A 13,981-nucleotide genomic window follows, 5' to 3' on the forward strand; every position below is an offset into this window, starting at 1 on the left:
CCAAAGCTTCTGAAATTGGGCTAGAATAAAATCTGTTGTGCATTTTTGCTGTGACTACATTCTCCTCTTTTAACTCGGCTTGAATCTTACCATCCACTCACATTTTCTGCAGTGCCTTGTTTTGAAAGATATCAGTGAGGACTGAAAAAAAATCTAGAATGTGCTTATTTATCATAGTTACTGCTAATCATCTAATACAAAAATAAATGTGAGTGACATTGATCTTCTGTAATCCCTGAAGGGGTTCATTCAAAATGAATTAAGAATTGATCATTAATTAAAAAGATGAGTTAAACTCTTGTATACTGAGTGTCCATACTCTATTATGCAACTCCTGGAATAACCATCTGGGGTTTGATGCATATATCTGGGATGTTTCACAACACTGGGCATATATAAACTGAACTGCAGGAAGAAAGAAATGCCAGCATGGACTTTCCACTCTGTTGCCTCTTTATTGTGGGTTCAGTTTGTGTGGGAGTAATGTTTATGCTTTAATTCCTTGACTACATGTCTTCTAAAATTTTCCCCTATGTTTCAAAAACCCCCTTTGACCTGGGTGTATTTTTGGCACATCCTATTCTGCTACAAGAATGATCATTAAATCTCTTGAAGATTTTCAAATGTTTATTTCATGACAAGATTTCTTACAAACTTCTCCTGTTATTCCAGTACATTTTATGCGCTTGTTTCTTTTTCAACAAACAGTTGTGATTGTTTTGCTGCTGAGGTTTACAAGGTAGTTAAATAGGATTATCCCTGTTTTAAAAGAGGAAAATTAAGGCATAAAAATTTATTTGCCCATGATCATATGAGAAGTCTGAGCTCCAGGAGAAGCAACAAATCTGTCGTAATTATTTCCAAGCCAGTGCTTTACCTGTAGGCCACTTCTGCCTCTTTCCTGCTGTTTTCCATGAGCTCTGGGAGATGTTTTTTAGCATGCTTTTTGGCAGCCAATATATGTTGGCAATGTGAGAAACAATAGTTTTCTAAAATGGACCATCAGGTAATACTGTAATAAGAAAATGGCAGTAGTGTGGATGCACAGAATTTGTTTAGGATGTTTAGATTCCATATCTCCTAAGAGGCCAGATTGTGCCTGCCTGATATTTTAGGACACAGTCTTTTATACTCAGAGAAATATGTGTTATTGTGGAAACTGAAATTCTTTTCAGTGGAAGGTGGAGGGGCAGCAGGTAAAATGAGAGAACTGGAGGAAAGAACACCAATTAAATTTGAAGCACTTATTTTGGAGAGTTTTCACACAGCTTCCTTTTAATCCCTGATTAACAGATGAAAGTAGATATGCTGAGACACAGCTCTTGCACTAAACCCTTTGATAACAGAATTACAATGTCTTTATTGTACAGGCTTATTTGATTTGTCTGCATCATCTTCTGCAGCAGTGATTGGTAGGCAGTCTAAGGAAAGCACAAACGGGAAGCTCTTCCTTGTGTTGCATCTGAGACAGGCACTTACATGTATCCCAGGAGCCATTACTGTCTGTAACGCCTACTGCTGATTATCAAGGCTGGAGTTTCCAGTGCAAATAAAAATTGTCCTTGGACGAGTTGGTCCAAAACAATGATAAATGGCATTGGTTCACCTAAATGCTAAGAGAATTTTAATGTTATTGAACTTAAAAGGAAAATACTGAAAATATTGAAAGCCCAAAGTCATTGTAATATTTATAATGAGTATTCCTGGTATCAGAATGAAAATTAATATATCTAACATATGTACACTGTCCACTTTCAGCCATCTTCCAGCACAGAGGAGCGTTTTCTTCTAAATCAGTCTTTCCATTGGTGGTGGCTGCACCATGTTCCACATCTCTACCCGGGATCCCTCCTTCTCCTGCCGGCTGGGGCTGTAGGTCCCTTGAGTCGCCCGTTTATTGGCAGCGATGACTGAAACCACAACTGCCAAGAAGAGGATCAATAACAAGGCCAGTGTTACTGAGCCAATGGAGGTGAATATGTTCGAGATCAAGTCAGCTGTCAACTGGAAGGATTGAAATAATCGCAATATAATTTACATCAACAGAATACTGAGACACACTTGAGCTACCATGGAAGGAAAACAAAAACCATTCTATGAATAGGGCTTTGCAAGGACTAGCTACTGCAGAAGCACCGTTTATTGGTAGAGAAAGACATTAGCCCCTCCAGATTTTGTTCTTTGGACTCTTCAGAAAAGTACACACACAGTGCTGGATATTTAATATAGAAGGCAGAACTGGATGAATTTCATGTAATGACCCATTTCATGTGATGGCTTCCTTTCTGCTTGAAAATAACCTGTGAGTTAATATGTCTGCAGAGTGTAGTAGTAATTCAGCAATTATTTGTTTAATAACTTTAATAATAATTAATTATCCCTAGTTTAGTTGTGAACACATTATTTCTAGTCTTTGCTACTGCAAGTTAAACATGAGCTATTTTGACTGGATATATATTCAGTCACATTTTTGTTTCTCTTGCTGGAGGAGTCAAGTTTGTGTGAATACTTGTACTTATATATAGAAAATGTGCTTACTGTAAATATTTTTGTAAATGTACTATTTCTACAAGCATTCTTGCCAGTAAACTTTTCTACCAGCATGTTTGCATGAAGTAAGTGTATAGAGGCTGCACCAGAGTGCAATTAAAATCTATTCAGTGAGAAATTAATCAGAATATTTTCACAAATATGTTTTAAAATATTCATCCAGCTCTTCTTCTACATACAGGCTTTGTAGCTTCATCTACAGAAACACAAGCAGTACAGTACAGGATGAACGTATGGATGCTCTGATTTTTTTTTCTGTTTTCATGTGGCAGTGGAAAATGTGATAATGTCAGAAGGCACAGTGCGCATAAACAAATCTGCCAGTTGAAAAGCTTTAGACCAGAGAAATTTTATAGTTGTTAGATGAATGCTTTATACACATCTATGTGCTTTTGTGTGTAAAAATTGCTTATGGTGAGGTAAACCAATGAAGTGATGTAGTTAGTGTGGAAAAGTGGTCACTACGGACAGAATGACCCTAGCAGGAATTGAACTTCTGGGCAGATTCTGCCATCCATCATCTTTTGATTTGTATTACGAATGACAGTTGAACTGCCATAGATGAATGTGTGCTTGAGGCTGAACTTTCAAATCCCAAAATATTTAGAAACAGAAAACAGCAGGTCAAAGCCCATTTGCCAGTTAGATACTGCATGTTACAGAATATTTTAGTGACCTGCTTACTCGTCATTTCTAAGGAAGTGCAATTACAGTCCTGAGAATGATGATGATTTTGCATTCAGCGGTGGATGTACTGTAAATGGATGCTATTGCTGTGCATACATTGCTTGGACTCATGCCTTTGCAGGAGAACAACAATGCCAGAGGGAAAATGTTAAAACAATCCTTCCTCTTTTTTCTCTCTCCACTTCCACGCTGATGTAAAAGGTCCTACTATAATAATAAAAACAAGTTTGGCTCAGGGATTCTCTCTAGGGGGGTGCATGACTGGCTAGGATATTTTCTTCTGTCCTTGATGGCTACATATATGATTTTAAAAACATTTTTTTCCCATAGAAATAATCTAGTACAGGTAACAGACCACATGACTCTAACCCTAAAATAAGGTGGCATGAAACAGATTGGTCTATTAAATGGTATTGGATTGGGAAGGTCATTTCATCTTTAGATGGTGTTACAGATATATTTGAGACCTTAGGTTTTTTTCTGTATTGTGTTAGACTATATGACCCTTGTTCCTGTTGTCTCAGAGAGGCTGCAAATTTTTAATGGGATTTTTATTCTCAGAAGCCATCTTTTATTTTCATTGTCTGCTCTGGGAAACTGAGGACCAAGATAGTCTAAGTTAACTCTTATCCTAGGGTTGAACAGGACATTTGTGAAAGAAATTCACTACCATAGGTAAATGGGTGCTGTTGTGTGGTCTCTGGTATGTGAAATTTCTGAACTTATTCTCCTATTTTCCAGTCTATATTCTTTCCATTCCTATTGTAAGTATGTCTATATCTAGGGAGACATTTTCATCCTTCAAATTAATTTTATTTCCTAAAGAAAATTTTTATGCAAATGAATTGGGGAGAAAAAACCCCTTTAACTTGTTAAAATGCAGTTAATTTGTAAAATCAATTGGCTGATCTGGAAAAAAAAATTTGAAAAGTTCTTTCCCCCATGATCTCAGTCTGTTCATTGCAGTATTTAGGCATGATGACAGACTGAAATAATTGTAATTGGTGATCCTGAAAAGAAAAAGGACTGAGCAGCATTTTTAGAAACATAGTGCTGCTGAGACAGAGGAAAAAGTTTTTCTGTTACTGGCCCCTCTGTGTATTTTGCATAATAGTAGGGAGTGGGCTTTAAAAAAGCAGTTTGAACATAAAGGTCCTGTATCACTGCTTCAGGTTCTTCTGGTAGGTCCTTTTCTGTTGCTTCCACCATAGATGGATCTAGGCTATGAACCTCTCCTATGTTTCAAAGAGCAGAGCCCCTCTGACCGCTGTGGGACTGCTCATGCATGTAGCTGTTTATCTGGGTGTTCACAGCCGCATAGCAGCTCACCTGTGGCTGCGAGTCTGTGAGCATCCTAAGGCGCTGCGTGGTGAGCAATGCACACCTGACGTCTCCTTGATTAGACCACCACAAGACATCACTTTTCAGCTTCCTATCACACAGGCTGCTATTCACTTCCCCATGTTAGCTTGTTAAGATCTGGTTATGGAATTGACTGCTTTGGAGATGGTCACTTGCTATGAATATACAATTTTTTGGTGTGTTTATCATAGAGCCATGGCAGAGTCCCGAGCAAGAGGTATTCTGTGACCTAGAGCTTCAAAAGCAGAAGGCGGAAGCTCTGGAAAGGAAAGGGTAAAGTGAGGTAAATTTAATTTTGTCTCAGCACAAACAAAAAAACCACAAGACACCTGGAAATTTATGAAGAGAAACAAGGTACTGAATCTTATTGCCAAAGACCTTTGTTGTCAGAGAAGCCTATGAGACCCCCATATACTGTGATAGCCATTCAGAAATAATTTTTGCTAATAAATACCACATGCTATAATAAATATCACAAGCTGTTTCTGAATGTAACTTCAGCACTGCTTATGAATAACTAAATATATGTAGGGCATCTGAAGGAGGGTTAATTTACTCACTGGGCAATACCTTAGAGATTCTCATTACGCTTTGAGCAGGAGGTTGGACTGGGAGACCTCCTGAGGGCTCTTCCAACCTGAATTATCTTATGAGCCTGTTTAAAAGGTAGTCACTGACAGAATAGCTGTGAGAGTTCCCCTGCCCCTAATATACAGTAGCTGTCAGTAAAAGCTGTACCCTTAATGGTAATGGATGCTGATGGCAAGATGAAGTCTGCTGACATTAGAAGGCCAATTTTCTTGCTAAGATATTTTACGTAGCATCTTCTCTTTATATGTCTTTGGATGTCAACTAAAGCAAGATGAATTTATTTTGGCAAAATTAAAAAACAAAGGAAGAAAAAAATATTCTTGAATTTAGTTTTCATGTAGTGAATAGCTTCATCTGCAAAGACAGGAGGAAATGCAGGAAAAAAACTTCTTTTGCCTTTTTAAAAACAGAGTCTTTTGGTTTTTCACAAGTGATTTAATTTCAGAGCTGATTAATATATTTTTTAGGTTTTTTAAATTATTAAATAAAAATTATTTAAAATGTTTATATTAGATAAAATAAATCATTGGATAGAGCGAAACTTCATTGTAGGGCTGGGTTTTGCTTTTCATTTGGTTATTGGTATAGATTGATTGTTCTGCTTTGGTTCCTCAATTTGCTTTATAGATGAACAGTTTGGATAAGAAGGGCCCAGTTCCCAAGTCAAAGCTTAGTAGCATTTATCAATCCAGTAAATGTATGCTTATCTTTAAACAAGCCATCTTCCAGACTGTTATTTTATACGAGGGGAACATTAGGGATTTGCTATATACGCACATTTTCATGTGTGCCAAATGTCAAAGGCAAGTAGAATAGCACAAGGGAGCCAGCAAAATACACTGGGCCTCTTCCTCTTGTGTGTTTTACATCAGCATGATTTAGCTGATCTAATCCTGCTTTATGTCAATACAGGGCATGAGAATTATGGCCACAGACACCAAGGTCTGAGCCAGATCAGGGAGAGAGAAGAGCCAGCTGTGATGCCAGCAGAGAAATCACTGTAGGTGTGAGAGAAGTAGCATGAGGTTCCTCAGGGCACTGCTACCCGGGCACGAGCTTTGCGTGGAAAAGCGTGGCTTGGACCAAGGGTATGTGTCTTTGGTATGTGAAAGGCAGAACGCGCTCTGAAAGTAGAAGCATGCCTCTGTCACTGGGCATTAAGAATCAGTCAGCCTCCATTTCAGCACTCACATAGAAATGTGCCTGATTCTGGACGCTTGGCAAGACAGAGAAGTCAACACAAGCTTTAAAACACAGGAATTGCCAAACCCAGAGAATTCCCTTCTCTGCCACATGTGGGGCTTTCTGGGAATTCTGCAGCTGCTCATGTGTACTGGAGCTTTCACCAGTGAAGTCTCTGGATCCTGAGTCCTGACACGGCTCACAAGGTTATCACTTCATTTATGGTAAGAACATCTGATCCACGCCATCCAGATTTACTGCCCCCAAATCAAAACCATTTGCGATAGTAATGGGGGACGATTGGCTTGAGTGGTCCTAATCCATGTCAGAATTACTTTGAAAGGTTTGGGGGCATATAGGGACAAAACTGAGCAGCCAAGGAAAAGCCATTAACTTGATTAAAAAGCCCATAGATACACTGAGTTTATTTCACTGGGGATTTACAACCATCTTATCAGAATTTTTTTCTGTTAAAGGCTGAATTCAAATAAGAATCCCAGTACTTCAAGAAGAAATCCAGTCAGTCATACACAAATCTGTTATAGTGAGATACATTGATAACCCCAGCTTGTGGGACTACAGTTTATTTTCAACAGCAGTAAAGTGGCCATAAATCTATAGACTGAGTTTGTTCCAATAAAAGTATTTTAAATGTGTGGCACACAGAGTCCCTTTTTCTGTGATTTTTTTTTTTTTTTCACCTTCACAAGCAAGGACCTAGTGCTCTCGCTCACATCATCTGTAAAACGTAGCTGCTCTGCTTGTGCTAAACACCAGCCACCAGCTCCCAAGAGTTGTGTTGACCTAGATGTTGGGCTGCTGAGTTGAACCAATAGTCCATTTTGGACTCATTTAAAGAGAGCAGACTGATGTCCAGCTGAGCCAAACACTGCACAGGCCACCGGAAATGGGAAACTATTTTTAAGATTCTATATGCATCACCTATTTTCTTTAACTGCTTTATCCTCTTTATGCTTTATCCTGGTTTCCTACTTCATGCTGTTGTCCATGTGGGTACTCCTCTATGTTGAGTGTGCCTATACACAGTTATAATTCAGGTACTTGAATAATTTATTCCTTTCTACTTTGGTACCTGTGGCAACAAAGGAGGCAGCCCTTAGTGTCTGCACTGCACCTTAGCTGATTTTCCACTGTTTAGCACCAGTGAGGTCACCAATTCCTTTTCCTTCTGGACACCTTACAAATCTTCAGTTTATCTTGTGGGCTTCAAAAGTGCATTTTCTATGGCAGTCACATTGCATAGCCATTCTTCTTGTCTCTGTGTGTGAAGGAAGTCATTCCAGAAAGGCACTATATTTGCGGTACTTTAAACGTAATGAAAAAGTGTTTGAATTCTTTGAAATTGAGAAGCAGAAAGCAAGAGAACAAAACAGGCCTAGAAAGATTGCTGCAGGGTTTCTCTCTAGTTTTTCTTCCTTAATGAGTAAGACCAGTTTGTAGGAGGACCAGATTCAGACTTGGAGCCTTCAATACCTGATTAAGATCTCCATGGGCTGAAGATGTGATGGCTTCCCCCCGCAATCATCTAGCCTGTAGCTCCAGTTCAGGGCAGCCTGTGGTTGCCACATACTGGCTCTGGTGCCGGTCACAGGTAGCTTTCCCTCCTGTATACCAGGTAAGCATGACTACTTTTCTCTCCACATCTTGGGAACTTCTCTAGCTGACACCATGTCCACTGGGAGGAGGCTATTCTGTTGTCCCTCACTTGTCTCTGTAGTCCTCTGAAAATTTATCTATAGCACATATAGAGTTGTAGATAGTCTTGAATTTTCAGCATTGCTATTGTTGTTTCTGCCATCAGCCTCCGAGTTGTTTTCCTGGTATCTGCAGGAAAAGACAATCCCATTGCTGGAGAGCCTGAATGAAACCCCAAGTCCTTTACATACCTCTATGGACATTGCTGAAGACAAAACTTAGGTGATTACTTCTGATGTATGCAGAAGATCCGCAGTATAATATATACAAGCAGCTCACCTTGAAGAAGAATGTAAGTAATCTTTTTTTATTATTTTTTTATTTCTCTATTTTCTGGTGGGTATTGTTGTCTGATATTATTATGATTGTTCGTGGATAGTATTTCTTAAAATGTCTCTGAAGAAATTACATTCACTACTACCTCTATCTAGTATACCTTTTTTTCATAAAATGTAGTTTGAATAGTTTGTCTTAGTTGAAATGTGACAGTTTAAATAAATTCCTCTCTGGAAATTGTCAACTTTTAGTTGTCTAACAGTTCTTGAAATCAAAGCACAAATGTAGAGAGAATTAGTGCTAGCAGCCTCAATGATAAATTGATCATCTGGCAGACCAGTTATAGATCAGAAAAATGTAATCTTTACTATCAAGAAAGAATTACATCTCTGGTGTCCTGTGAGAAAATGATGGAGATGGTTGAAGTCTAGGATTTAGCTGGGCTTGCAAGGAAAGTGCCTCATTAAGAAATTCTGACAGCCTCCCTCCTGACACATGAAGTCACACTGTTGTGACACTAAAGAAGTTAACGAGAAAGTTTTTTCTAATTATAGTGGAGCAAGACATTGGAGATCGGAGATAGAACTCTCTAAAGTGTTGCAACTAAATTGTAAAGCAGACTTTGGTTAAACAAGGGTGTTATGCTCATTAGTCTTGATCTTCCAGTCAGATTGGCATACACAGACCTCCTCCCCACATTAAGCTGCAGGAGCGTTCCTGGATCACTTGGAAACAGTGCTGTGTTTAAATCAAAACAACTTCCTCCCTCTCAATGTTAGTACTTGCAGTGATGTTCAGCTCAGCTGGTCTTCTATTTACAATATTAGCCTTTTGGCCAAGTAGCTTGTCAAACTTGGAAGCTCACTTTTAGGAATTAATCTTTAAAGAACAGGCTACCTACAGTAACTATATTTTCTTTAACTACTTGCAGTATTGATGTCTGACTTTTATTAACTCTTTAATGGAAGTGGTCCAGCCATGAAAACAGTGGTGTTTAGTATGTCTGGGATAGTCTGTCTTAGGCAGAATAAATAATATTTCTGGTTTTGGCCACTGTATTTTATGTGAGCTCAGAGATGGACCCAAAAAGCCAGAAGTACATAAGTAGTGCCTTAAAATCTCCATCAGATATTTTCCTGGATCAGTATCTTATAGGACAGAGTATTAAATGCCTTTTCTGTTAGACAGCAGAGAGTTGGTTATACATAGAGAAGTGATTTGGCTGGCAGTTTGGGAGGTAAGCTCTCATTAAACTGTGGGCTTTGGGAAGACTCCTTGATAGCATTTCTGCAGCAACTGCCAGTGCTAATTTTGTAAGTTTATTCCAGGTCTTTTTAAGATCATCTTGGTGGTGCAGCACAGATTAAATGTGCAACTCCAATGTGCTGTTATGAGATGCCTTTTAAAATTCTATCGACAGCCTCTGGTGTAGGAACTTCACCATCTGCTGCAGTCTGAAAGGATAAGAGGGAAAATCTATAGCTGGTGCAAATCCAGGCAAACCATGCCGAGGAGGAATTTGTCCCATAGCTGCTAAATCACAGACTAGACAAATGTTTTAGTAAAGGTGTCAGTCTCTGGAGTGTAACATCCTTTTCCAGTTTGGGAAATGCTTTGGGGTATCATATAGAATTATTTTTGTACATGGACAACAGTGCAGTATATTAGGTGGTGTTTCTCCATAGGGGACAACTGCATTACAGCTTTGAGACAGCAGATTCTCTATGAATAAAACTTGGTGGTGGATAAAAGCCTTATCATTCAAGCATCTTGCAGGAAGGAATGGATGATATTCAAAACAAAAAGACTATGGCTGAAAATAATAACTTTCTGTCACTGCCCTGCATATAAGCTGGGTTCAGTTTATTGCATCCCTATAGTTGCCCCAGTAGAAATGACTCCTGAAGAGAAATTCAGAAGAACACACAGTTGTGGCTTTTTGAGGAAGTCCGCTCCTGTTGTTGTGGGAGAGTGAAGTGGGTGGGAGGGGGTCAGTAGGTTAAACCCAAAAGCAGGTAAATAGGAAAAGATGCTACAGTGCTGAAGATGAGGGCAGGACAGTTCCCAAGGAAAAGAGTTCAAGAGGGATTCAGTAGACAGAGTGAAATAGTTAAAATGATGAGAAAAAAGAGTTAATTTCAAAACTGCTTTCTTCATTGATTGCATAGGTGTTGAGCAGTCCAGCATGTGAAGGATGATAATGTTCAAGATGGGGCTGATGGGAACGACAGCATTTGGGCAAGAGAATGGGGCAGGAAATGATAATATAACCTATCAACAGCTATGTTAAGGGTGAAACTAAACCATTTCTAATGCAAACTTTTGATTTTCTGAATTTTGCACACATTTTATCTATCTGTCTCTCATTCTAGATTCCATTTTTTTGTGTATTAGGGGAAAAAAAAAAAAGATAAATTTTGCTGAGGTATTTACAATCTGGAAGCACAAATTCCATCTAAGTGAACACCTGCACATTCTTTCTCATCACTAATATGTTTGCATGTGCATTGTTTTCACCGGCATGATTCATCTGTCTTCTGCATTATCAGTTTCAATTAACTTTAATGAAGTTGCACAATCTGAATTGTGGGCACAGAACTGGTTGCTCAAAACTCCACTTTCTAGCACAGAACAGTTGAGGTTAAAGATCTCTTCCTTAATTATTGATGCTAGTGGTAGATGTTCTTTTATTTCTGTAATCAGGTCTTTGAGAACAGCACTAAGTACCCATCAAAGACTAGCATCACATACAGATGCAACCACTTTCTGTGGGCTCTGGTCCCTGACTGTGACAATGTGAAGCAGGATCATCTATGTGCCCCAGGTCCTGGTTCTCCATAAGAACTGGTACAACCTGTGCTGAAGCTGTCAGTCTTACCTCTTCCCGCTTTCTGTGGGAATAACAAACTGCTCTGTCCACTGGTGCATAATAGGTGGGCCAGCAGTGTACGGTATAGCAGAGAAAGAGTTATGATACCTGCTTTATTTTGTAATTGCCAGACATTTTCCAACCCTAGTTCTCTGCTAATAAGCTAAGCCTACAATCTCAAATCTGTTCCATGAAATTATTCTCCCTATTTGGGGCTAAGCTCCTGCAAAACAGCCATGTGTTGCTACCTAGCATTAATATTATGCTGTCAAGTGGTGATGAAGAAAGTAGCTATTTGACTGTCTCACACTGTCAGACAACAAGGTATCAAGTCAACAGCTAGCCTTTGCTGGGTGCAGCACTTCGATTGCAGCCATCTTGTGCTTCCAACTGTAAATATTAATGATATAAGATAGACCTTTATTGGCTACATAATACTTGCCTTAGTACACTACATGACACTGTTGCGTTACTTAGCTAATTACGCTACTTGATAAAAATTTTGAGTATGTTATTATCCTACTGGCTTTTTTTCTAGTAGAAAGTTGATTAGAGGAAGCAAACATCATTACATTTTAGCTTCAGGAAAGGCTTTGGAAGAGATACATACATGAGAAGAGTAAATGGAAAAAAAAATCTATAAACATCCATGTCAATAATTACTTCTTGAAACCCTGTTTTATTCTTGATTTAGACCTTTAATTTGTTGGTGGAGTTATTTTTTCTTGTGACTTTTTTTTTAATGTACTTCCATCTTGTTGATAGGAACATATGAGTGTGTCTCTACCTGTGAACCTTACCTCTGTCCTCAGGGATTCTTGGATCAAGTACTGCATACCTAATATCCAGTCATTGTATTAATATTGCTGGCATTCAACAGGTTTGCATCTGTATGTCATCTGAACTAAGCCAACTCTAATAATTGCTTTTTGGATATCTGCTGAAGACGCAAGTGGTTTATGAAGTCCCTTTCTATGTTATAGCCAGTACACTACATGAGAAAAAGGTCTCTAAAAATGCGTTAGAGATTTCTCTTAACTTTCTACTCCATGCTTTTACCTTACTGCCACCTAAAGATAACTATCAGAAAGTACATTGTATTTCAGATTAGAGATTTACTCTAACATGCCAGGAAGTAATGACAGCCTTGTCAGTGTCTTTCTTTTAAGAAGATTTCCTACACTTTCAGAAGATTTTCTTGAAGATCATACTTCTTAGAGATAGCAAAAAAATATGCTGGCTCAGCTCAGTGAATTTATCTCTGGTCCTCCAAGGCAAGGTTTATTGACTATGATTGCAACTCAACCCTGTTTCTAGACAGACGATTGATTTAGATCTGGAGGCTCCTCAATGCAGGCTGAAAATAACATTTTCTACAGTGCATGAAATCAGGTCAAAATCCACCTTTATCTGCAGGTGTAAGCTGTTTCTGATACAACCTCCCTTTTGATTCCACCTTTTTCAGATACCAGACTTTTCCTCTGTTGAACAGTCAGCCTAAGAGGTTCTTCCTTCTCAGCTCTATCCTTGATGCCTTATTTCTTCAATGGTAGCTTTCAGTTTGGACATCCCCTTTAAAGCAGGCCAACTGAATCATGAAATAGAGACACAATTAGTTTATCATCAGTTAGGCAACCCAGGGTGGAAACGGTAATTGAATTTAATCTCTTCATACTGCCTAAACACTGCCTGCACCAGTACCTGCGATCAGTCCCCAGTAGCCATATCAGGACAGTGCAGCCCTGCCCAGGCTCTAACACTCCCATTGAGAATGAGAACTAGCAAGGTCTAGTTTAGGATTTACCTGACAGTCTTCATCTCTGGCAGTCTGTCACTTGCTTGGTGTTTGTACAGTAGCTAATACACTGGGGCATGAAGCCCTGAGCAAGAAAACTTGAGTCTGATGGGTAGTCTTTTATGGAGCTGTTGCAATCAGGCATTTCTGCTGTACGAGATTTCCTTTCTGGAGTGAGGTATAGCATTCTCTTTTGTTTAAACTGCAAGAATATTGCACTTACACTGGTAATAAATTATTGATATGTACTTATTACAGGTTTACAGCCTGAACTTAGTCTAAACTTGCATTTCCACATGAACTGACCTGTTATCTATTGTCTGAGCACCAGCAGATGTTCTTCCCAGGCTGGCTGGTCTGTCACTTCTCTCAGGCAAATACCCTTGAGTGCAGTCTTCACTCCACTGTGCTGGTGCCTAAGGGCTCACTTCCATGCCCTGTGGGACTATCACCAATTAAAGACTGTTGAAGGGTCTTGCTTTGATTTTAAATAGTCTCAGATACTGAAAGGATTTGTCTCCATCACTCTCATTACCTGTAACTGCCTCGAACCAATGATGACCCATTTTGTTAAGCACCTGGCTGTGGTTGTGTTGCAATGTTTGGAGATAGTTCATCCTCTGCCAAAATCCCATTCTGAAGTCTCACAAACCTGACACTTTGCTTGTTTGCTGTCTTTACTTTTTATACCACAAATAAGCTATTTAATTCGGCCAATAAGTTAGTCAGTGATTTTCAAGATGCTTCTTTATGGGTCCAAGTAACTTTTCTGATTGATACTTCATAGAATCACAGAATCATTCAGGTTGGAAAAGACCCTTGGGATCATCGAGTCCAACCATCAGCCCTACTCTACAAGTTCTCCCCTACACCATATCCCCCAACATCTCATCTAAACAACCCTTAAACACATCCAGGGATGGTGACTCCACCACCTCCCTGGGCAGCCTATT

At 39.1% G+C, this 13,981-nt stretch overlaps 1 protein-coding gene across 3 annotated transcripts in view; it reads right to left on the minus strand.

The window, feature by feature from the left end:
- Window positions 1-613: 613 nt before the first annotated feature.
- The window catches only part of CRB1 (crumbs cell polarity complex component 1), a 107,185-nt gene continuing 93,817 nt past the window's right edge, over window positions 614-13,981 (minus strand). For 2 of the 3 annotated variants that reach the window (XM_074876750.1, XM_074876752.1), the window contains exon 12: window positions 614-2,004. In XM_074876750.1, the coding sequence (XP_074732851.1) occupies window positions 1,789-2,004 (216 nt within the window). In that variant the 3' untranslated portion in view covers window positions 614-1,788. The remainder of the gene's footprint in view (window positions 2,005-13,981) is intronic. The other variant, XM_074876753.1, reaches the window with a different exon arrangement.

The sequence above is a fragment of the Strix uralensis genome, chromosome 8 (assembly GCF_047716275.1).
Source record: "Strix uralensis isolate ZFMK-TIS-50842 chromosome 8, bStrUra1, whole genome shotgun sequence".
Classification (NCBI taxonomy): Eukaryota; Metazoa; Chordata; class Aves; order Strigiformes; family Strigidae; genus Strix; species Strix uralensis.